The sequence below is a fragment of the Alnus glutinosa genome, chromosome 2, assembly GCF_958979055.1.
Source record: "Alnus glutinosa chromosome 2, dhAlnGlut1.1, whole genome shotgun sequence".
NCBI classification, from domain to species: domain Eukaryota; kingdom Viridiplantae; phylum Streptophyta; class Magnoliopsida; order Fagales; family Betulaceae; genus Alnus; species Alnus glutinosa.
The window spans coordinates 22417114-22442178 of NC_084887.1; the positions used below are offsets into that span (position 1 = coordinate 22417114).

The window sequence follows — 25065 nt, forward strand, 5'->3', positions numbered from 1 at the left end:
GAGGCTGAAGTGATAAAAACACTGTTAAAGTCCGAATTTGGAATCACAGAAAAGAAAGGCACCAACACAAATTCAGATACAAAAGTCTCCCTTAAAAAGAGACAATAACCCAAGTAAGATAAAATAATATAAAAGCAGCAAAAAACTCCCCAAAATACTGCAACAACAAGGACTGGCAGGGTGGAGAGCTCCAGGGCATGGATTTCAAGCGTTCCGGGGCGTTGATGGCAGAAGAAGACGCGGCTAGTAACGTCGGGAAGCTGGATCGTCGATGAGAGCGATGGAGTGGTACGTGTAGTGCCGGGACCAATGGAGGAAAGTAGATCTAACTTTGAAAAAATCAAATCTAAAAACTTAGAAACTTGACACCAACGCAGGGAATAAATCATCAAACATAGAGGAGGAAGAAACCGGTGCGGTGTAGAAGCCAAGACCCTAAGATTGCATAGCCGAGCAAGATAAGTCGAATGAAACGAAGGATAAATCCTCATGAAAGGTGGAAAGGGCTAGAGAAACCTCTAGGCTAAAAGCAACAAAAGCAAAAATATTCATAAAGAAAGAAAGAGGAAGAGAGGAGGGAAGAAACGAGGTCCTTCCCTCCTCCCTAAGTAGCTGAAACGAAGAGGGGGCTGTGAAGGAAGGAGGAAATTCGGTTTTGGAGAAAAGTTTAGTTGAATTTCTGAATTTGCTCCAAGTTATTTCCTACCAATAGAATGTGACCTACATACACATGAATGGTTGTGAAGTTACCCCCGTGAGATCGGACAAATAGTGAATAGTCTTCTTTAAATTGTTGATAACCTGCACTAATGAGAGTGAAAAAGAGTTTTGCATACCATTATCTCAATGCTTGATTGATGCCATACAATGATTTATTGAGTTTGTAAACTCTGGTCTCTGATCTCCCCCTTTCTTAGAAAACGAAGGGGAAGCAGCATGTATACATATTCATCAAGATCATTATGGAGGAAGGCGTTGTTAACGTCAAGTTGGTGAAGGGGGTTTTAAATGATATCATACATTTGACAGAAAAAAAAAATAAAAAAATAAAAAAAAAAGCCTAGGAAAGGCCAACACCTAAAAATAGGCCAAAATGCCAAATTTAAAAGTAGTTATACGGTGCGGTTATAGCTTTCAATAACCGATAACCGCCTAAAGCGGGGGTAGCGGTTATTAAAGTAGAATAACCGCCTAAGACGGATACAGTTAGCGGTTAAAGATAATAACCGCTAACCATAACCGTATTTTCATACCTACCTAGGTTCTTGTTCCTTGGACCTTTTCTGATAGTCCTACAGAAGTTAAAATAACAATCAATGACAAATTTAGAAATTTTTATCAGATGGTCCAAAACGTGAATGAAATATGTATTAAAATAGAAGGGCCAAAGCATGAGTAAGCACCAAGTTCTTATTATTTTTTCAGTTGACGGCTAGCATGAAATGCTCATATGCAAAAACAATTTTAATCATATAAAATGGGCCTCCATATATCAGAGATGTAGTTAACAACAACCATCATATTATGTTGGACATCTAAGCATCTAACCAATACAAATTCAACCATAAACAGAGCTAATTAATCCATTTATTCTTCAGAAAATCATTACAGAACAAGCACCACAAAACTCCCAATATAAACATTGATATATATGTATATCGACAACAACTTTTTAAGCACCTTCAGGAAAAGATAATGGTAAAGAAGAAATTTTGGAGTCATAAACACAACGGTGAATCCAAAAATAATTCACAAACAAAAATTGAGAGGAACTCAGATTGAAAACTAACTTGAATTTGCATTGCAAAATTCAGAGAGGCTTGTTGTGTTGCGAAATGCAGAGCCGAAAAGATGACGGCTGTTCGTATTCCCTTATTTTTCGGTATTCCTTTTTCTTTTTCTTTTTTTCTTTTTTTTATTCAAAGTGTGGGAGGGGAAAATGGGAAAAAAAAAAAAAAAAAAAAAGTTGATAGTATTAAATAAGAGAATCAAATAATATTAAAGATATTCTCAAATAAATTTTTTAATTTTCTTGAAAATAATGGAGAGACTGGAAATAATAATAATATTCAGTTATGTTGTGGATAGAGATTTTTTGGACTTTGTGCTGAACACTGAGCGGTTAAAATTCCAATCGGAATTTAAAGAGAACACTATTGCATCCCAAAAAAAGTGAGAAAATTAATTTTTAAATAAATATATAATATTAACATTTATTTTTATTTTTATTTAAATAAAATAAAACATCATTTAACCGTGTCGCTTTAAGCCTCAAAATGTATTGAGCTAGCCCTAATTGTTGGTATTATTACTTGTTGCTCTTCACTGCTTTTTTGTTGTGTATCTAGAAGCAATCAAGCAAAGAAGGGTTGCAATCAAGTAAATAAGGGTTGCAAGTTTCAAGGATTTTATGGGCAAACCGGCCAAGGCTAGAGGCTAGCAAGTAGGGTTGACAATTTTTTATACTACTCGTGAATCCGATACGAACACGACACGAAGTTATAGGGTTTGAGTTTAGACTAAACGAGTTCAAGTCATAAATGTGTTGACCCGTTTAGCTATCCCGTTTATTACATGATTAGCTAAATGGGTTGACCCGCCAACCCATTTAACTAATCGTGTCGGGTTCAAGTTGGCATAAACGAGTTGACGAGTTGACTTGAACCTAACACGATAACCTGTTTTACCAACCCTACCAGTAAGTCTAGGTAGGGGCCAAGCCTACAATTTTGGGCCCTTTTCTATTTAGAACATGGGGCCATGGCCCTTGGGATCTCATCATAAGTCCATCACTAATAACAATGAACCATGCCAAACGAAAATTATTTATTTTATGGTTAGGTTTAAAGTTGGTGCATCTAACCGTGTATAAGTACATGATGCGACATAATTTAATTTTTTTAAAAAAAATTTAAAAAAGAAGAGAAAAGAAAAGTACTAACATTAACATCAGGTACACCCTCAGTGTACCAACTTTCAATCCTGACTATGAAATAGATCATCTCCATTTTATGGTATTCTGTATCTTGCCGGCTTTTCAAGCAAGTCTATAAATGATACCTATTTACAGCTCACAATTGCTACCTTCAAATCTCACAATACATTTTAACCAGACTTGCACACACCACTGTGATCAACATCAATAGAAAAGAAATTTCTCAATTCTCAACTCTCAACTACTCACATAATGATTTATTTATTATGTGTTGACATAATATAAAAGGGTACATACATGAAAACTATAATTGAGCAGTAACCGAATACCAAGTATACATTTATATGTAGACTTTTGACAAGAAGTCTTCTAAGCTTGCTTATTTTGATTTTCCCAAAACATTTTTTCCCATAATTCCACTTGTTTTATTGAATTTTCCTTTGTCTTCAGGAAGGTATGAAGAGATGGAGGATCATATGGTGGAGGCATAGTGCATGGGCTCCTGTACATGGGACCTTTTACCATGGATTCCATAAAAAATTTCTTCTGCAATCTTTCTGCTGGGCAAGCCATTGTCTCTGAACAGAGTTCAACAGCATTACTAGGTCTAATGGGCTCAAATGTTAAGAGCTTAGCATACTGATTTAAAAGATGAAACATGTAATCATAGACATTTTCCATCTTCAACTCCTCTTGAATGAATTCACTTGCAGCTTTCCCAATTTCTTGTGCCTGAATAATCCAAGAAACATTAGTAAATAAGAAAAGTGAAATCTGCAATTAAAGTTGCTGTTCAGCTTCTGTTCTTTTTTGCTCATTGCTTGAAAAATTAATCTTTGGTACTGTATCCTTTATATGCTCTATAATTCTATGTACTTGAGGTCTGAAGTCAAAGTTGTGACCAAATCAAGCATGGTGGGTTCACCATAGGAGTTACTCATGGCAAAAGAACTAAAATGATCAGATAATTTGACATTTGAAAGCCACTGAGCTTCTAAGCAATTACTTCTATCAGGCCTGAGGAAGTTCAAAACTTATTATCTGAAATCATTCCCTTGTAGCAATTTTAGGCACTGATAATACTTACATAGTCATCTACAGGTGGAGCACTGCAGTAAATACAGCAGAAACCTAGTCTCAACACTTAAGAACCAAAAGGATACTCCGTACTTTCTAATAATGATGACAGAATTGGGAGAGGGTAGCATTGGGCACAATTTCACCAACATCTGTTCAACAAGCCTAAGTATAATATTACCTTTTCCTTGTGGTCATTGCCCCAATCGACAGCAAACTTAATAGATCTGCACTTGTCATCTTCCCTTATAGGCCAGTAGTGGTGCATTGGCATCAAACTTCTCGTGAAGAAATCATAGTAGTGGGGCTTTACCAGTAAGGAAACAGAATCACAAGCAAGAATGTATTTATCACTGACAGACCAGGCAGAGCCTTCAATATAGATCTTATACCTGCATACATTGTGAAAGCCAAAACTAATAATTTATAATGCAAATAGAGAGAGAGAGAGAGAGAGAGAGAGAGAGAGAGAGAGAGAGATGACAAAGTGAACATGGAGTAGAGCAAACAAATTATATGAAAAAAAAAAAAAAAAAAAAAAAAAATTGAACTGAAAAGCATGTGCTATGCTCAAAAAGCAGAACGAGAGGGAAAATTTTAAATCTTTTCACCTATGAGCGCATTGGCTAGCCAAGTCTGACTGCTTGTACCCTTCCTGTGATTCCCGCATCCAATCCTGCAAATGGATTTCTATTTATCATAACAATAGCTACATTTTTGTGATAGACGACACAACGCATTTGCAAAATTCCATGTGCTCATAACAGAGAAGATTACTTTATCAATCCCCATTACCATAAAAATCCTTATTAGCATGTTACTCAAAAACACAGGAACCAGCCAAAAATAAAACCTGTAGATAATTAGAACAAAAAGCCCTTGATTTCTTTTTTTTTTAAAGGGTATACTCTTAGGATAGGTTCCCACCTACACCCTAAAGAAGGCTCCACTTGGAGCTCCCCTTGTTACAACATTCTGATTTCCTCCTTGCCGTATACTCTCAGCTGTAATGAATATACAATTATTGTATTTCCATTTTAGAATTTGCTAACAATGTTTCCAAGTTTAGTGCATGATTTAAGGGACGATGGTGTGGATGACCAAAGTGTAACCACTTTAGTGTTCTTGGTCATTGGAAAGCAAATTGCTACAAACTAGTGGGTTATCCACCCAATTTGGATCATTCATGTACCAATCAGAAAACTACTAATAACAAGGGCTCCTCATCTCATCATGCAGCCGCAAGTCGTGGTTCATCACAACAACAAGCGAGTGCTATTCTAGGGCTTTCTGCTGACCAATATCGTCAATTAATGGAGCTTCTATCACCCAATATCAACCCATCGGCCAATCTTGCTGGTAATTCTCACCTCAACCTTGTAATTCAGTTTCTTCTTCCAATTCTTCTATGAGTGTACTTGTGTTGAAACCCCTCAACAAAATGGGGTCTCTTAACTTAAATATCAATATCTCCTCAATGCAGCGTGATGTTTGCAATTTCAATCCAATCTTCCCATCGCCTTCTAGGGTGAGTGCATTCTAGCTGTAGCATATTGTCTCGCCTTCTAAATGCAACTTCCAGATTTTTGGTTTTCATACTCTGATTGGGCAAGCTGCCCTATTACTCTGCACTCCACCACTGGTTACTTCACTAGACTTGGTGACAGTCCTATATCCTGCAAAACTAAAAAGCAAACCAATGTGTCTCACTCTTCTACTGAAGTCTAAAATTGTGCGATGATTGCCACCACTTGTGAACTTCTTTGGCCCAAGTTACTTGTCCAATACCTTGGCATAGCTCACCTGCACCCTAATCAAGCTCTATTGTGATCATCAAGCCACTCTTCACGTAGCTGACAATCCATTTTTCATGAACGCACTAAGCATATTGAAATTGATTGTCAGCTTCTAAGTCAAAAACTTCGTGCTAAGGTCATCCCCACCTCTCAATCTCATGTTCGCTCTGGTCAACAACTTGCAGATATCTTCACCAAGGCCCTGGGTCATGATCAGTTCCATAGACTACTTGGCAAGTTGGGCATTACCAAACTTCATGCGCCAACTTGAGAGTGAGTATTACAACATTCTAATTTTCTCCTTGCCATATACTGTCAGCCGTCATGAATATTCGATTATTGTATTTCCATCTTTAGCTTTTTCTAACTGTATTTGCACGTTTAGTTGCATGAATCATGGCATTTATCTTTAGTTTCATTGTATTATTAGCAAAGACATGACTGTACTAAACATATCGAAAATTCTTTCATCTCCTTCCTTGTTCTGCTGCATGGCCTTTCATAGTCTGATATCCAACTCCCCGAATTTATTTTCTTAACAAACCTAAAGAAGAGATAGCTAGAAACCACTGGAATAATATGTTAGTATTGATGTGTAGTGCCATATGTATTTCTTCTTTCTAATTCAAAGTGCATTTTAGAGTTTTCTTTCTTTCTCTTTTATGACGATAAACTATTTGAGCACATGGTGGATAAGGACTAGTGATAGGAAAGTAGTAGTAATATTATGTACCACCCGGATGGAAAGGTTTTTCCTTTTCACTTTTGTGGGGACCCCCCCTTCCACTCATTGTGAAGAAAAAGCCTTTCCGTCCGGATGGAAAGGTGGTACATAGCATTAGTTGATAGGAAAGAGTAGCTCATGAAAAATAATAACTCTTTTCTAAGATTAGGCACGCAACAATCGAAGCCTTCCCATGGAAAACTATAAACTAAGCTCAAGAGCCGAATTGCCGTTCCTTTTTTGTTGGTAGGCCGGAGTATCATCCATAATAGATCATTTAAAGAAAGAAATTCATAATATTACCTGAGCATATACACGAGCGTTCCAATCCTGTTTTTCCGAGACATTACATTTGAGGAGCTCTTGCCTTGTTACAGCAACCGTCGGATTGCCCTTCCAGTAAGCATGAGGTTCCCTATCCATCCATCTTATCCTCTTGTTTCCTTCTTTTAGGTCCGTCAACAAAGATTCCCATGGCCTTATATTGATCTCAGGCCTACAAAAGAGTACATGTCATGTTAGGACTTAGGAGGGAGATGATAAAAGATCAATTGAATGGAAAAAAGTTTTTCCCTTTCTTTCTTTCCCTTTAACAATCAATATTATGACAGTTACCATTTTATCCTATCATTGAAATGATGTCATTTACTAGTGAATAATAGTTATTCTTCTATTTAAGGAAAAGGTTCAGGATTTGACTCAACAAAAAATTCAAAACTCATTTTACGTTTATATCACATCAATCAATTTCTTCCTCCTTTCTCCTCTCAAAACTCTTTAACAGACACAACTTTGCTAATTGTAATTTGCATCAACTGTCCAGCATACAATTCTGTTGCTTTTTTTTTTTCTTTTTTTTTTAAATAGAAGAGAAGACTCCTCTGACGCATAAATGGAAAAACAACAATGGTTTTATAGATAGAATCCAAAATAAATACAGGGAAAATGGTTTGTTAAATAACTAGGACATTATTACTAATAGGATAATGGTTCCTTATAGTATATTAATGGTTAATAGATCAGGATCCTCAAGAAATCTTAGGGTATTCTACTAAATAGATTTTACCAAATCTCAACCATTATTTTAATTATTTATCATATTTATCTCCACTTAAAGTAAATAAAGATGTGAGAAATATGATAACTAATGAACTGATAAATGCTAATAAGACAAAATCTCCATAATTTAATTTGAAAACAATAGTTGAAAAAAGAAATCTACTTGATAAAATATTTAGGATAGCCTAGACTGGACATTTCCTCAAATCTCAACTATTATTTCAAATTAAATAATTCAAATTTTTTTCATATCAGCATTTATTATCATATTTTATTTTAACAATTCAATATTTATCACCTCAATATTTATCATGTTTTTAATATTTTAAATATAATAAAAATTTATATGGTAAAATCTAAAGCATTTAATTTTATAATAATAATTAAAATTTGAAAAAGAAAATTATTATAATACCTACTTAAAATTCAATCCTAATCAAATCGGACGCATCAGTGCCAACATTACTGCGGCTTACAAAGAGTCAAGAGTAATGTTGAAAATTAATACTTTTGTCCTACCACTATTTCACCTTACTGACATGGCAGTACCAATTAGACATTGTTAATGTAATGTTTAAGAAATTAATTAAGTGTTAAAATGTTTATTAGACTAATTAATTAAGAAATTAGGAGAAAAATACTTAGAAGATGCTTAGAAAATGTTTGAGCTTGAATTTTTGTATGTTGCGTCCAAACGGACCATCTTTGTGCCCGGACAGATTGATCAGGAAGTCAATAGTGACTTTCTGTGAATCGTGTCCAGACAGACCAAGAGGCGTGTCCAAATGGGCTTGGCAGAAAGATTGTGTTCACAGCTGTGTCTGGACAGGCTAGCGGACGCAACCCACAGGGAATTAAAACACATGCGTGTGTCCGAACGAGCTAGACTCGTGTCCAGACGGGATTTCCATTAAGTGCCGATCCTTGCGCGTGTCCAAACGGACCAATATCGCGTGCGGACAAATCTTGCAGAAACTTCAATTTTGCAATTTTTCCTATGCGTGTCCGGACATGGCACTTATGTGTTCGGACAAGCCTTTGTTAAAATCATTACAGGGGGATTTTTAAGCCATTATTCCTAAAATCTCTCTCTGGGTTTTGCTACAAAACCCTTGATTCTTAAATATTCAAGCCTCCGATCTCAAATCCGACTCCGGAAATGTGATCTACGAAGCGGAATCTACGTTTTCACCGTTCGATTTGAGGTAAAATCTGAAAATTCTAAATCTCTTTAGTTTTGGTATAAATATTGAGAGATTGAATTTAATCTTCTGTTTTCTTTAGGTTTTGAGTGTTTTGGAGTATCTCGAGTCTCCAAGCTTTGGGTCACATTTTGGGTGAATTTAAGGTAAGAGTCCTAAACCCTAGCTTTTGGTTTTAGTGTTTAAATTGTAGTTTTAAATGTCTAACCCTAAAAATATCTTATGGAGTAGTATTATTTGTTGTTGAGTTGTCAATGAAACCCTAGAAATTCTATGGGTTTTTCATGGGTATAGCCCTTGAGCAATTCAAAGAACTAAGTGAGCGTTTAGAGTTAGAAATGCTAACGTGTCACGCAATGTTTTTATGCAGAAGTACATTGCCAGGCTTTGGTTGAGGATTCTATTTTAAGCCATAAACCAAGCAGCCAAAATGAGTATTTTACTCACTGAGAACTACATTTCTAGGGTTTTTCATGGGTATAACCCTTCAACAATTCAAGGGCTAAGTGAGAGTTTAGAGTTAAAAATGCTAACGTGTCACGCAATGTTCTTATGCAGAAGTACATTGCCAAGCTTTGGTTGAGGATTCTTCTTTAAGCCATAAACCAATTAGCCAAAGTGAGTATTTTACTCACTGAGAACTTGTTGTGCTTTAATGTTAAGAAAATGATATGATTTGATATTGTTGAGCCAATGATTTTTGAAATGAATATGTGTGTTTGTAATTATTTTCAATACCATGAAGAATTATGAGAAATGTTTTATCAGTTTGTGACTTGACCTAGAATTGACATTTGAAATATGTTTTCAAAATATGCTTAAAAGAATGTGGAAAGAACATGATGCTAAAATGTTGCATTTGTATGATAGCATGATCATGATGAATATAGAACTTGATGAGCATGAGCATGGAATGAAGTCATTGACGCTGAACTTAAGACCAAGGTTGAAAGATACCAAGGCAGAGCAAGTGTAAGACCACCGAGTATAAAGCCCCGGAGCATCAGAGCAAGTGTAAGACCACCGGGCATAAAACCTTAGGGCATCAGAAACAGTAAACAAGAACAAGTATGTGTAAGACCACCGGATATAAGGCCACAGGGCATCAAAAAGAGCAAGTGTAACGACCCACCCTCGATGACACAATATTGTCCGCTTTTGACTCTCCCAAACCAGACTTTCTAAGAGATCATCCATCGTGATATTATTTTCGCAAAAGCACGCTTAACTGCGGAGTTCTAATAGGTTTATAGCCATCAAGGCTTTAAAATGCGTTGTGTCAAGAAATGTGTGAATATACATAAAAGCACATACCCATTCTCATACCCAGGCGATGTGGGACGTCATAGCAAATGTAAGACCACTGAGTATAAAGCCCCAGGGCATCAGAAACAGAGACAAAAACCAATGAGAACAGATGATGAGCATGCATAGCACGATGATGGTGTGATATGATTTATGTTCTAAATGTTTTCATGACTTGATGTATCAGTATGCGTACGAGTTTGAATGTGACAGAACGTATGTATACCGTTACTGCTAGATTGCATAACATGTTGTACGGGATTTCGTGCTAAACGTATCGATATGTCTATGAGTTTGAATGGGACGAAACATATGTATATAGATACGGCTAGAGAGCATATGTTATATATGTTATATATGTATGAATGTATAATATAATAAGACTACACCTGTTTATGTGTACCGGTGTTTACTCTCATCAGCTACAATACGTTTTTAAAATAGAAAGCAGCATGTTGATAATAGTTGTTATTGTAAACATACGGTAGAAATAAAAGGATTGGCTCATTGGGAAAACCCAATGAGTATTATACTACTGAGTTGGTAAACTCATACTTTCACTTATGCGGACATGGCTAACACCACAACCGTGTAGATGCTAATGTTTTGGCTACAGGTACCGCTGATGTCGACGATAACCCAATGGCTATGTATTTGGGGTACTACGACTGAAGCCTATCGCAATAATTGTAGACGTCGAACTCGAATAGTCTTAACTTTTGCAAATATCTTGTAGATGACCCATGTCGCATATGCAACATAATTTGTACATTATTCTTTTGATGTAATTGATATTGTGTTTAAGCCTTAAACAGATAGACAATTAAATGTCTCAATTGTTATAATTAACAATTGTTAATTTATGAGATTTAATTTCCGCTACATAGAAGTATTCTATTGCATAGATGTATTACTCTGATATACCAGGTACATGTTATGGGGTGTGTACTATATGTTGACTTAGTGACTAATTGGCATGCCACTGTGATGATTCCATTTTATATAAAAAAAAATAAATGGGTTGTCACAGTTAATATATATCAAGGGCTAATTAACACTACTACCAATATCCCACCTTGCTAACATAGCAGTACCAACCCGTCCTTGTTAAAAAAAAAAAATTATATATATATATATATATCAAGAGCTAATTAAAACTATCATGTCAACAGAATAAGATAGTATTAGAATAAAAATGTATTTTTTAACTATGATAATAGTGTTAATAATAATAATAATAATAATAATAATAATAATAATAATAATAATAAAAAAGTACAAATATCCTCCCTCAAATTACCACTCAATTGTCAATGTTCCTCAAACTACCAATTGTGTCAATGTCCCCCCATCAAACTACTAAAAACTGTCAATGTCTCCCTTAAGACCAACAAAAAGACAAAAATGATTCTAATTTTTTTTCAGTAAGACAAAAATGTCCTTATAAATTCGGAAAAAAAAAAAAAAAAAAAAAAAAAAAAGTCAATGTCCTCTCTAAAACCAACAAAAAGACAAAAATGATTCTAAATTCTTTTAATAAGACAAAAATGTCCTTATAAATTCGAAAAAAAATAAAAAAGAAACTAAAAAATATTAAATAAAATGAATAAAAAAACGAAAAAATAATTGAAAATTATAAAACCAATTTTTTTAAAAAAAAAAAAAAAAAAAAGAGAAGGAAAACCAGTTTTGATTTTTGATTTTCACTTTTGATTTTTGATTTTTTGCTTATTTTTTTTTATAACTTTTTGTTATTTTAGATTTTTTTTTTTAATAATTTTTTAGTTTTTTTTTAAAAAAAAATTAATAATTTTATTAAGGATATTTTTTTTTATTCTTTTGGTAGTTTAGGAGAGAAAATAGACACAACTATATTTTGGTAGTTCTCGTTTGGTTCGCGGAATAAATCCTTAGAATGGTCCAAGTCATTCTATGAGAATAATTATTCTCTTACGAAAAGGAATATCTATTTCTGAGGAAATTGACAACCTTTTCAACAAAAAGAAAAATCATATTTTTCTTTAATTTTTTCAAACTAAACTTAAAAAAAATTAAATTAAATTAAATTAAAATTTAAAAATTTAAAAACTTTTTTTAAAAAAAAAAAATTGAATTTTTTTGAAAAATAAGAAATTATGTAGGTTTTTTTTAGTAATTTTGGGTGTTTTCTAATTGCAGTATATGTGTAGTTACTTGTTACCAAACTAAGAAATTGAAATAATTATTTCATTACACTCTTCCTCAGTAATAACTATTTCTTTTCCTAATGAAATACTCATTCTGCGAACCGAACATTATTAATTTGGAAGTACATTACCGGTATGAATGAGTTATATAACTTATATGTACTTGAAAAAGAAAAAAGAAAAAAGAAAAAATTGTCTTACCATCCCCAGAAGGACCAATCAGGGAAAACAATATCCAGCGAGTCATCATCACCACAGTACCGAAACAGCGGCGGTGGGTCCGAGGCATTGGGTCCTTGATAGTCCCTCGTCTTGATGACTGGCCAGTCCACGCAATCAAACATCAGCTCCAAGTCAGGCACTTGACCCGGGTACCTCCGTAGTAACTGTAGGATTCCCCACAGCGTAAAAACGTCTCTGGTCTGGAACGCCCTCTGATATTTCTCCACGTAAGCCCTTCCCTTCACTATCACCAACCTAAAGTTGGCCGTCCGATTGGCCCTCTCCACCATCTCCCTCGTGATCCCCGTGCGGGCCCAGGGACGAAGATCTTCATAGATCATTCGGAAGTACTCTGGACACGTTGGCGGTGATGGACGGTCAGGATCTTCTTCTGGATGGAAGGTGGTTGGGTAGTTTGAAGGGCAGGTCCGTTTGAGGTTGTAGGCCGTACAGTTGAGTGGGATCTCAATTGGGTTGGAGGCTGTTTTGGGAATTTTCAGATTTGTGTCAGGGTATATGTGGGATTTTCTAGTGGTTAGTATCGGTTGGAGTGCTAAATTGCCAGCTATACCCTGTCAAAATAGTAAAACGCATAATTTAATTCGTAAATAATAATTTTTAACTCTTTACTTTCCCCAAGAGAAGCAGTCCATCTGAAAATAAATAAATAAATAAACAAACGAAGGAAGAAAAATTCCTAAACAAATAAATCATGTTTGACTATTTTGCAGAATTGGAAGACTTGATCATTTTAGTAGAAGCAGCGGGACCACAAGAGGCTCCACGTGGCCGTGTATGTGTGGGATAGCGAAACACTCGTGGCCCTCAATGACTTGAATCGGGGGTAACCGACACTCACGAGTCCCGCCGCCTGTTACGTTCTCCTCCTTTTTCTGGCACTGTATTGTTGAACACAACAACTCTCTTCTCTATCTTAGTCTTCTAAATTTTAATTTTATTAATTTATTTATTGACTTTATATAATTGCTATACAACTACAATAATGGCATAACACTTGAAAATTAAGCCTTGATTTATGTTAAGTGTTTAGGTGCAGAAATCTTCCATATTTATTTATGCTTTAGCACAAAATAATTATATATTGCATACTTTGAATTCACTCCATTTCACATCTATCAATCAGTTGATGTAGTCATGTCTATTAGCTTTTAAATTCCTTTTATATATAATTGATTTAAAGTTAATGAATACAGTGATATTAACCCAGTAAAATAATAGTATAATATATAACATTACTCTTCTCAAAAGATAAATGTTATATACCATATCATTAATACTATATATTACACCAATATGATAAAACTATTATATTGATGTGGCATTGTCAATTTATCATCGGCCTTAATAAAAGAAAAAAAAAATATTTAGCAATGACAAGGTAATACTATTCCATAGTAAAATAGTAGCTTGGTATATAGGTATATAGTATTACTATTCTCATGCAGCATAAATTAGATATTTTTCTTAAATTATCATCATTTTTATTATTTATTCTCATAAATTTTAATACAGTGCAATTTGAAGTTTATTTTGAAATCTATGATAGTTAGCCGAACAAAACGTGTTCATTTTTTTTTTTTTTTTTTTTTTTTTTTGAGAATATATATATATATATATATAGATGGCGAAACAAAGCGGGGGGACTAGTAATTCTTACACTTATGTCGAGAAGGCGCGTGGAGACAAACGCGCCGACAAGAAGGAGGACGCAACAGAGGAAGATGCCAGAGGATCTTGCAGGTGAGTGCATAGATGAGCGCCACATGATGTGCTTGAAGTGAAAATAAAGCCCCGCGGCGTAGGAGAAATATCTCTGAAACCTCTGCAGATTGTACTCTCTCATTATCTTCTTTAACTACTTCCTGGCAACCACGTCGCCGTCGGTGACCGATTCCAGCTGAATCCCTCCCCTGGGTTGTCGGGTTTTTGCTGATTTTCCTCAACTGTTCGCCTGAATGGAGCTTTCCAATGCAAAACTTTGACCTGGTTTTGGAAGCCAGTAAATGAGACGAAATAGTGGAGGAAGACGCAGATAGGGACAAAAATTCAGCTGAAAAATGGACCTGGCTCAGAGATTGGTGTTTTGTTAATTAATGGAACTTTCTAACGATGGGAACGCCAAGATCAAGGGGAAAGGGGAAATGGAAGGAAGAGAAAAGATTTCCAAGTACACTGAGAAAGACAAGAGAATGGAGGAAAGAATTTCGGGGAACACTGAGGAAAAGGGGAAGTAAAGATATGATGAGATCATGAGAGAGAGGAAAAGAAAACAGGGGGAGATGGAAAACGAGAGCAAAGCTCATAGAAACGAAGATGACTTTTTTGAGGCGGAATCTCGTGACGAGAAACGAGAAGGGTTGGAATCTCCCGACCCCTTCGGTGGCGTTCTGTTTATTTGTTTTTTCTTTTTTTTTAAAGAAACGATCCAGTCTCCACATACTCGCTATTATAGATATTTTGATTTATTATTTATTTAATAGTAATTTTCATTATCATATTAAAGAATAAACATAAACATTTTAAAATATGTGTAATACACTTTTTATTTTTATGTTTTTTTAATCTTAAGTGCTACTAGTGATTGCAGCAGAAAAGCTCATTAGGGAGAGGTATTATGGCACGGAATATAATATTAATATTAATATTAATATTTTATATCCGCAGCACACAGAGAAGCCTTACTCTGCAGGAGCAAGTAAAAAAATGGGAAAGGGACAAAGGAGGAAACGTATGTCAGCAATGCTCAGCAGTTTCCTATGCAATATTTCTTGCCAATTTCTGGGATATCACATTTTTCATTGGAAATCTAGAAGGGATTACGTGGTATGCACCTGAGTCTTACATGTGTGGGAAGAGTGAGACTCGCGGCTCACATGTATGGGTTCATGAATGCGAGTAGTTGTGTAAATATTATGTACAATAATATTGTATAAAGATAATTTTATTTTTAGTAATGATTTAATGCCACTCAAAGATATAATTTTGGAAAAAGTACACATATCCCCCTCAAACTACCACTCAATTGTTAATGTACCCTCCAAACTACCAATTGTGTCAATTGTCCCCCTCAAACTACCAAAAAATGTTAATGTCCCCCCTAATACCAACAAAAAGACAAAAATAACCCTAAATTTTTTTGAATATGACAAAAATGTCCTTATAAATCCGAAAAAAAAAAACTAAAACTAAAATATTATTTTTTTAAAAAAACAAATTAAATAAATTAAATAAAAAACGAAAAAAAAATATTAAAAAAAAAACGAAAAAAGAAAGTTTTTTTTTAAAAAAAAAAACGAAAAAATAACTGAAAAATATAAAAACAATTTTTTTAAAAAAAAAAAAAACAAACGAAAAAGAAAAAGGAAAAACTAGTTTTTTATTAAATTAAAAAAAATGATTTTTTTAAAAAAATAAAAATAAAAAACCAAACGAAAAAATAACTGAAACTTACAAAAATAATTTTTTTTAACAAAAAAAAAAACAGTTTTTTATTTTTTATTTTTTTTTGTATAAATTTTTGTTATTTTATATTTTTTTAAAATATTTTTTTAGTTTTTATTTTATTTTAATAATTTTATGAAGGGTATTTTTGTCATTAATGGGGCATTGACATTTTTTGGTAGTTTAGGGGGGGACATTGATACAATTGGTAGTTTGGGGGGACATTGACAATGAGGTGGTAGTTTGAGGGGGTTATATGTACTTTTCCCTACAATTTTTTACCACATTGCCTATGTAGCAAGGTAGTCCCCCACTACTTTTTGAGTTTTTTATTTTTTTTAAAAATAAATCAAGGTGGTGAAAAGTTGTATATTTAGGTGGTAGTAAATCATTATTCTTTTGGGATGCCTTTAAACTTTTTAAAATCTGAAATTCTCGAATTGTCAAATCTAGACAGTGGTTTAAATCTAACGGTTCAGCCTTTAAATTTTTAAATTTCAAAATTTCTCAAAAAATCTTTGATTTACTGATGTAAAGAGGGCATTTCATCTTCATCCCTCTTTCTCTACCTCTCCATTTTTGTCGGTGCTAAACAGGCGACCCACCACCTCTCATAATTGAAGGAAAGAGGCCAACAAAGAGAGTGAGAGGTAAAATTTGGCAAGGAGATTATGACCAAAGATAAAAAACGAGTTTAAGGATGCAGCACTCTACGACAGAAAATTCTGAAGATGCATAGTCTTCCACAACATAGAGGTTTTACACATCCAAGTTCAGGGGCAGAATTAAGAAAGGGTGAGCCCACCCCTGCAACTTAAACTCAATAAACCGGCATAACCCTTTAAAAAATTAAGTTGCCCTTAAATTTGTGCTGACCTCTCACAAAATCAACAAAAATTACCCAACTAAACTTTTTTACCTAACTACAAACATATAATATTCTTATCTCCTTAGTCTTTATGTGTCAATAACACAATCTGATTCATCTAAAGCTACGAAGCAAACATTGAAAGTTATGATTTTAATGAAACAAACATTTTCATAATCTTCTTTCTGTAAGCCTTTACTGCTACCGTAGGGCTAAAAGTTGAAGAAAATTGCTCAAAAAGTAATGGAAATGAGTCAAAAGTAAGTTTTCTATTCTGTAGTTCTGTAAGTCTTCTAGAAATAGAGCCTTGGTTTATGGAGATGAGTAAAAGAGAGTTCAGAGTCGTGCTTGTGTCAATGTCAACTTTTGTTTTGATGTATGTTGTGTCAATGCCTTTATCAAGCCCAACTCCCTTACTAAAAAAAAAATTATTTGTCTTTTGTCATAATTCATTTGTCATAGACTCATCATAAAGCCTAGAGTCTAGATAGTAGATACATAGACTCATCTTTTTAGTTTGTCCTTTTTGACTCATTTTTTTTTGTTTAACGCTAGCTACACGATCACCACTCATATGTGTCATCATACATAATTTTTTTTTTTTCCTTCACAAATTACAATTTACAAATATGTGTGATTTTGTTTAATAAAAATTTATTTTATGTTTGATTACATATGTGCAAATTTTTTTTTTAATGCGTAGTTGTGTTTGTGTTTGTAGATGTAAAGATGTATTAACTATTTAAATTATCTTAGTGTTGTCCACTTGTGATGTATCATGAATTTATAATTTTTTTTATGCTAACAATTTTTTGGATTATTTATTTTACATTTATGTGATTAGAAATAAATTTATTGAACATTATTTTTTATTATAATTGTTTTCTTATTCAGATAAAAACAACATTGACATCTTTTGAAAAGGTTTTCTTTATACTTTGAGATTTTGCTAGTGTCACCAAGTTTCAGTACATTTTTGCCATTTTCAGGTACGTTATTTGTTATTATTTGGTCATTTTATTAAGATATTTTTTAAAAATTGGTTAGATTAATAATGACCATAATATTGTAATAACTTAATTATACATTTTTATAAGTCGTGAATTTTTTTTTTTAGTGTAAAAACACTTAAAACTAATAAATAAATAAATTTTCTTGTTTCCAAAAAATCTTATATTACAACACAGGCAAGCCAAAAAGAATTGATGCATTTTTTAAGAAAAAAATATGCAGATTCCAACTACCTAATTTTGAAAAACTTCAATTCAGATTTGTACTATTGCCTACAAGACAACTTATTAATATATTAATTATGACATATTTTATATGTCTAATATATATACCTTTTGTAATTCAAATCTACATATTGTGTTATTATTCTTATTTTAAATTGTGTTCACCATAATTTTATATATAATATAAATAAATATATAATGAGAATAAAAATTTATTTTATTATTCTAGTTTTGCCCCTATTATGAGAAATTTCTGCCTCCGCCTCTACATCCAAGAGAACTTCTCTTCACCCAAAAACATCAACTCAAAGATAAAAGATAAACATTTAGATACCTGAAAATTTCTTGAATCAAAAATCAAAATACAATACTTATATCAAAATCTGGAAATCACATTCATTGAACTCTTTTGGAATAAAAGACACCCATTAATGCGTAAATCTTTTAGAACCAGGGGCAGAGCTAGCCCCAAGCTTGGGGGCTTAGGCCCCAAGCCCAGTAGTTTTTCCAAAAAAAAAAAAAAAAAATTAACTACAAAAAAGAATAAAATAAAATTTTATCCCTAAATATTTTTTTTTTTAGTTTTGACCTCTAAAATTTTATTTTTCAATTTTGCCTCCCTCAAATCCCAATATTGGGATTTATCCCACCTCGATTAAGGAATGGGCTGGGAAGTCAATAGTGTGAGGAAGGAAAAGCCTCACCTCATGAGCTAGCTTTTGGGATTGAAATAGGCCAAACACCACTCAACATTGGTATCAAAGCCCAAGTTACAACAAGTCTCAACCAAATCCAAATAAGAGGTCGATGTTAGCCGATCCAAGCCTGATGTGTGAGGGGTAGATTGTTGGAATTTATCCCACATCGGTTGTTGAAGGGGCTGGGTGGTTTTAGGGGCAAAACAGGTACTTCGCCCTTAAAAAATCACGTGATAGGCACGTGTTGCGGGCCCCGTCAGGATTTAACAGCGAATCTTGATGGAATACCATTCCATGAGACGTTTTGATAGTTTGATACCCCAATTCGAGACGTTTACTAGTTTGATATCCTTCCGTCAAAACACGTGGTAGTCCAATACCCTTTTGTGAAGTAATCCCAAATAAAAATAAGGAAAATTTTACTTACCATCCTTGATCTTTCATCGATTTTGCAATCATACCCTTAAACTTATAAAAGTGTCAATTTAGAGTCACCATCTTTCAATTTTTTGCAATATCAAACCTTCTTGCCCAAATTTAATGTTAAATCTTAATAGAGAAATGTGAAATCCCCAAAATACCCTACATTTTTTTTGAAAAAAAAAATTGTGACCCATGGTGAGTCACCTTTGACCTACGATGGATCACGTTTTGTGGCGCACTGATGGGTCAGGTTTGTGACCCATCATGAATAAGGTTTTGTGACCCACAATGGGTCAGACTTAGGGTTTTTTTTTTTTTTTTTTTTTTTTTCATTTTTAATTATTAAATTAAGATATTTTTTGTTATTTTATAAACATCTTAGGAGTATAAGGGACATTTTCCTTATATGTACCCTCCATTTTTATTTTTATTTTTCCTTTGGCCTCTTGTGGGTGGCCAAACCACACTGAAGTGCCATGAGAGTGGTTTGGCCACCCCTAGACCGGTCGATCTATGGGTGTCGAAACCACCACTAGGCTAAATAGGGGCTGGCTGAGTCATCCCCAAGGCTCTTGAGAGTGATTTCAGCCACCCTCATTTTGCAAGTTGGGGGTGGCTGAACTACTCTATAATTGGCCATAAGGGATGGTTCGAGCCAGCTTAAGCCATCCCTTGGCCAAAATGGGGGTAGCTGGCCGCACCCAATTTTTGCTTTTTCTTTCTTTTTCTTTTTTTTAGTTAAAATCAAAGTTTTTAGTTTTAGGTTATTTTTTCTTATTTTCAGCATTTGATGTGGCATAAATGCCACAGGTATCACATGTGGTATAATGATTAGTCATAGGATATGTTGAGTTTTCTCTCATTTATGGTACACGAGACAAGTATTAATATTTTAAAGGATGTAAAGTGGATCTCCATCAAAAAATTGGACACAACCTAAATGGAAGTACCAAGTAAGTATTTCGATTAACGACAGGTACTATATGTGATACTTTTTAAAATCGATGCGATCGTTTGATAATGACCCTTACTTCAGATACCAGAAAGGCATTTAACCATTTTCTTAATTTGATAGAAGGGATTTTGTTGCCTTTTTGGCATATTCAATAGATAGTAATTTTATCTATGAAATGCGTGGTTTTAGATTTTTATTTTTATTTTTAATAGTAATGATATATATCACGTCACTATTATTCAATTATGTTGTATGATACTGTCATTTCACTCTATTAATACAGTAACAATGCACGTTGGCCCACAACACAAGATTCCTACAAAACAATCAAAAAGTCAAAGTGGTGTGTTGGAAGAGGTTGTTAGCACCACCTCCGATTCTAAAGTCAATACTAGAGCAGGAAGAAAATAGGTAAGAAAGTGAGAGATGTTTGAAAGTATGTGAGAGTGTATCTGTGATCAACCATTCATTGGTCTTATATAGGTTAGCAAGGGCGGAGCCAGCTTTTAGACTTTAGGGGGGGGGGGGGCTAAATTGAAAAAAAAAAAAAAATTGGGGGGGGGGGGGGGCCCAAAACTAAAAAATTAAAAAAAAATTAGGGGTAAAATTTAATTTTCTTTTTAGATTTTTTTTTTTTTTTGGTGAAAACCTTTGGCTTGGGGGGGGGGGGTCTGGCCAAAGTGTAGCTCTGCCCCTGTAGGTTAAGTCTAATTTTTGTTTTTCTTATGAGCAAGGCATACCCTACCATTTAGCCATAGATTTGGCAATTAATGGTGTTGGAGGGTTTCTCTTTGGGATATCCGGTTGGCTCTTGCTTTTCTTTGGGGACAACAAATCATTTCCTTAAGTGACTTCCTTGGGCGAGACTTCTTTCCTACCTTGGAAGCGTGACTTTACGTGTAATTAATATCGAGGATTTGTTATCTTATGGATCAGGCTTTTCTTTTGAGGGTATGCAGTTCATGCTACACATTACTGATTGGGCTGGTCCAACGAGCCCTAGCATGAGGAGCTCCTCTTGGAAGCCCAGCATGCCGTGGGTGGATTGGGCTTTTATAAGAACTGGACCCCCATTCTAGTAGTCCTACATTCCTTTGATCTATTTGTGTCACCAAAATGAATTTAAGAGGAAGATGGACCGCGGGTTGGGCACCATTGTAACTCCTTAAGAAATTAATTAAGTTTTAATTGACTTCACAGTTCGTTTCCCAGTCTCATTCCACAAGGAATAGGACTCAGAGATCTCTACTCCTTAAAAAGAGAATACTATGCAATGGAAACATAAAAAATTCTATCAACATTAATTACAACTAGCGCATCTACCAAGACTCATCACATTAACTGAAATCACACTATACATATCATCGATATAAAATATCAAAAATAGACCTTAATACACAAACAAACCTCAAATGTTAAGCCTACAACATCACCTAAAAGTACTAATTACCATTAGTGATCTTCAGAATTCTGCAATCAATCCTCAAGAATAACCAAATCGATATCAGTACGCCAAACAGTGGCATCTGCTACGAGGTGCATTTCGAATCCAACATCTAAAGATAGTCAAACTATGAAACAATACTTTTTTCATACTTAGAAAAGATACAAGCGTAAGTCCATGATTTAGTGAGTAATAATACATACAGTGACAAGATATCATGTAGAAAACGCAGTTATTTATAAATCATCTATAGAAATGCAATGTTACAGTTTATCATTTGACAATGTCATCATGGATGTAGTATAGATATAATATATGATGTATTAAAATAATCATGTCATAGCTTAATACTATATAGTCTACTCTGGGTATTAACCCATTCACGGCAAGGTTAACGTTGTCCGGAGGGACCTGTAATACAACACCGGTACTCTAGATATGTACACTATCGTCCATCATTAGCAGTCCAACTGAATCCGACCTCGGGTTGCCCATGCTACTAATAACGTCTGTAACCATGACCCTCATTCAAACATGGTACGACAGTCACAAAACAACCATTGGATCCAAGGGTTAACATGTATAGTAAGCCCATGGATGTTATCCCGCACATACCATTGTTAATGTCATACGATACAATTTAATAGTCATTGTCTTTTACATGCTTGCCTTTATAAACTCATAATTTTCATTATCTTGTTATTAATAATTCATTTTCACAAAAATAATGTTTACAGTAATCAAAAGTGCATTTCATGTGAGTTGTAATGATGCATGTTTGCTACATAAAATAATTAAGTTGTGCAGAAAAAATAATAACAAATATCCATGTGAGTTTTTACTCACTTGTATTGTAAGGCTCCTTCACAAAGTCCTCTTAAGGCTCCACACCTCAAAATCTGAGAAAAAACTATCATTAGCCCTAATCCAAAGTTAAAACTAATTCTAAGTTATAATAGGTCCAAAGTAGGTATTCTACTTGACCCACGAACGTTCAGAACACGAGGATCGAACGTTCGGGATACGATACACGAACATTCGACAAATGAGGAACAATCGTTTGAAGCATAAAGATCGAACGTTCATACATGGCAGAAACTTAGTTTCTAAACAAAACTACTCACAAGCAAATCCTACGGCTTCAATAACACTCCTGATGTGGCCCTAAGCCATAACAATTCATCAAGCAAGAAGCACAACGTCTAAAACATCAAAACACTAAAACTATTACTAAATTAGCATTAAGAGCATTATTATAACTAGAAGATGAAACATACGATTAAAAGCCACAAGATAAGCCAACGGCATAACTATTAACAACTATAAAATAAACGAGTTTAAGCTAAGAGAATGAGCAAAACACTTTCCTCACATCGAAGCACTTACACACACTCATACTATAGTAACGATGGCTTAAAGGGGCGGAATACACATAAATAATGAGTTGATTTGCCACCTATTGAATGTTTGATACATGTGTACCCCGAGTTCAATCTCCCGATGGGGATGGAGATGGGGGTCCCACGACCCAAGGAAGGGCCTATTGGTTCAACAACCTTCTCAAAGGTTTGCCTGATGATGCACATTCTCTGGTTTCCCCTTCCTTAGATTGCCCTTGTCAACAAATAGCATGTACATGAGGCATATAAGACAAAAAAGATTGTTTACTCTTTAAACTCAATCATGGCTTGACAAGAGAGACTAAGAGATAATGTGAGTTTCAAAGTTTGGGAGAACAACGTTGGCAACGACAAGAGAGGTTGAGCGAGAATTTGGACTTCCTGTCTATTCTCGGAACGACATTGCCAAGAGTGACTAAGTTTCAGTGTTTAGGCTTTGTATTCTCTGAATGATCAATGTTTGTTTCAGCCTTTTAGGTTAGGTTAGGGTATTTTCAAGAGTGATGAATATATAGGGTGGCAAAACGACATTCGTTTGTATGAAACAAAGTGGCGTCATTTTGGGTCGGTTTGAAAACCGATTTCAAGGAAATAGTTTTACTTATTGATAAGTGTTGAATGTTACACATTCAAAGCCCTTTAATTTGCATATGTTAAACCTTAGTTTGTGTTGTAATATAATGTTTTATTATGTTTTAGTGTTTTATCTTATTTTTAAATCCTAATAGAAAATACAAGCAAAACCATTGAAGTTAAGCCTAAAATGCATCAAGAAAAGCTGAAGGGTATTAAGTAGATCGAGCCCCAAAATACTGAAGATCGATCACTGAAGAAATTGAAGATGATCAAGCTCCAAGAGTGTGGATCGATCGCCACGTCGATCGATCGCCCAAATATGGCGATCGATAGTAGTGTCGATCGATCGCCAAAAGGTGATGATCGAGCACCACCGATTCTTCTAGAAGCATCAAAATATCTGCAGACTTCAGATGTCGACATTTAAACAAAAATCAAATTATGTGGCTGGTAGACACTCGTGGGCGCTGACTTGAACCAAATATCTTATTCCCTTGATATTTTGCAACTTTTCTCCTCTATAAATAGAGAGGCAACCGAGAGAGTCAAGGGGATAGTTTTTAGATGCAACTTTTAGTTTAGTTTTCCAGAAAGAGTTTTAGATGTAGTTTTTAGTTAGTTTATGTTCTACATTTCTTTTATCTTATTTTTGTTCTGAAAGAAGGCAGGAGCATGATCCATAGTTCCAAAGTGCTCTAGGAAATTGTTTTCTTTTTTTCTATAAGAGATTCCCAAATCCTTCATGAGTAACTAAATTTCTATAGGGTTTTTGATGCAATTTTTTCTGAATACCATGGTTGGATTGTGTTTCTCCTAAGTTTTTATGAATATATATAATGATTATGTAGCCTAGAGGATTGCAAAACTTTTGTTAATTGTTCTTAAAGTTTATATTTATTCATGAAGAAAAGTTTGTCTTGTCTATGAGAATTCTTTTTAGCTTGAATAAAATCAACGTTTCCTTTTTTTGTGATTGAGAGAACGATGGCTATGTAATGATGTTTTTTGACATAAGTTCAAGTATGCTTATTAGAGAGATTTTATAGGGCATGCTAGGGAACATGAATCACTCCACATCTTTGTAGTTTAAATGCATTTCATTGTAGTGTAATTTTAAGTGGATGATTAATGCGAAATTAAGATACTTTATCATTATTTCCTAACAAATGAATTTTCATGTCTTATGTATGCTTAGTATAGAGGTTTTATAAGATATGCTAGGGAACATGAATCGTTTTACAAGTAAATGTTAGGTGAACGATTAGTGCAAAACTAAGATGTCTTATCATTATTTCCTAACAAAAGTATTTTCATGTCGAAGTCGTCGTATGGTTGACAACCACTTCGCGCTCATATTATGCATATAAAGAGAATCCATGTGTAAGACAAATCTGTCATTGATATGCGGTTTGGATGAAATCAATTCCCTGTACTTCTCCTTCTACTTTTATCTTTACTTGTCATTAGTTTATGCTTTCTTTAGTTTTAAATCCAAAAA

General features: G+C 34.3%; 1 protein-coding gene and 1 long non-coding RNA gene across 2 annotated transcripts; both read right to left on the reverse strand.

Moving 5' to 3' along the window:
• Positions 1-10: 10 nt before the first annotated feature.
• On the reverse strand, positions 11-987 carry LOC133861750 (uncharacterized). The gene is made up of 2 exons (XR_009899072.1): positions 837-987; positions 11-720 (listed from the first exon to the last, which is right to left on the reverse strand). It is a non-coding gene; the product is annotated as an uncharacterized LOC133861750 (long non-coding RNA).
• Positions 988-2938: 1951 nt separating this feature from the next.
• On the reverse strand, positions 2939-14925 carry LOC133861736 (uncharacterized). Its single transcript, XM_062297534.1, has 6 exons — positions 14185-14925; positions 12486-13078; positions 6836-7028; positions 4624-4688; positions 4194-4404; positions 2939-3667 (listed from the first exon to the last, which is right to left on the reverse strand). Exons 1-6 carry the CDS (start codon positions 14368-14370, stop codon positions 3305-3307), a joined length of 1611 nt encoding a protein of 536 aa, XP_062153518.1. The 5' UTR covers positions 14371-14925; the 3' UTR covers positions 2939-3304.
• Positions 14926-25065: the final 10140 nt, after the last annotated feature.

Coding starts and splice junctions, on each gene's coding strand:
- LOC133861736 (XM_062297534.1), bottom strand. CDS start 14,370: ATGAGAGAGTACAATCTGCAGAGGTTTCAGAGATATTTCTCCTACGCC. Junction 4,405..4,623: donor GCTAGCCAATGCGCTCATAG/GTGAAAAGATTT, acceptor CAATGTATGCAG/GTATAAGATCTATATTGAAG. Junction 3,668..4,193: donor GCAATGACCACAAGGAAAAG/GTAATATTATAC, acceptor TGGATTATTCAG/GCACAAGAAATTGGGAAAGC.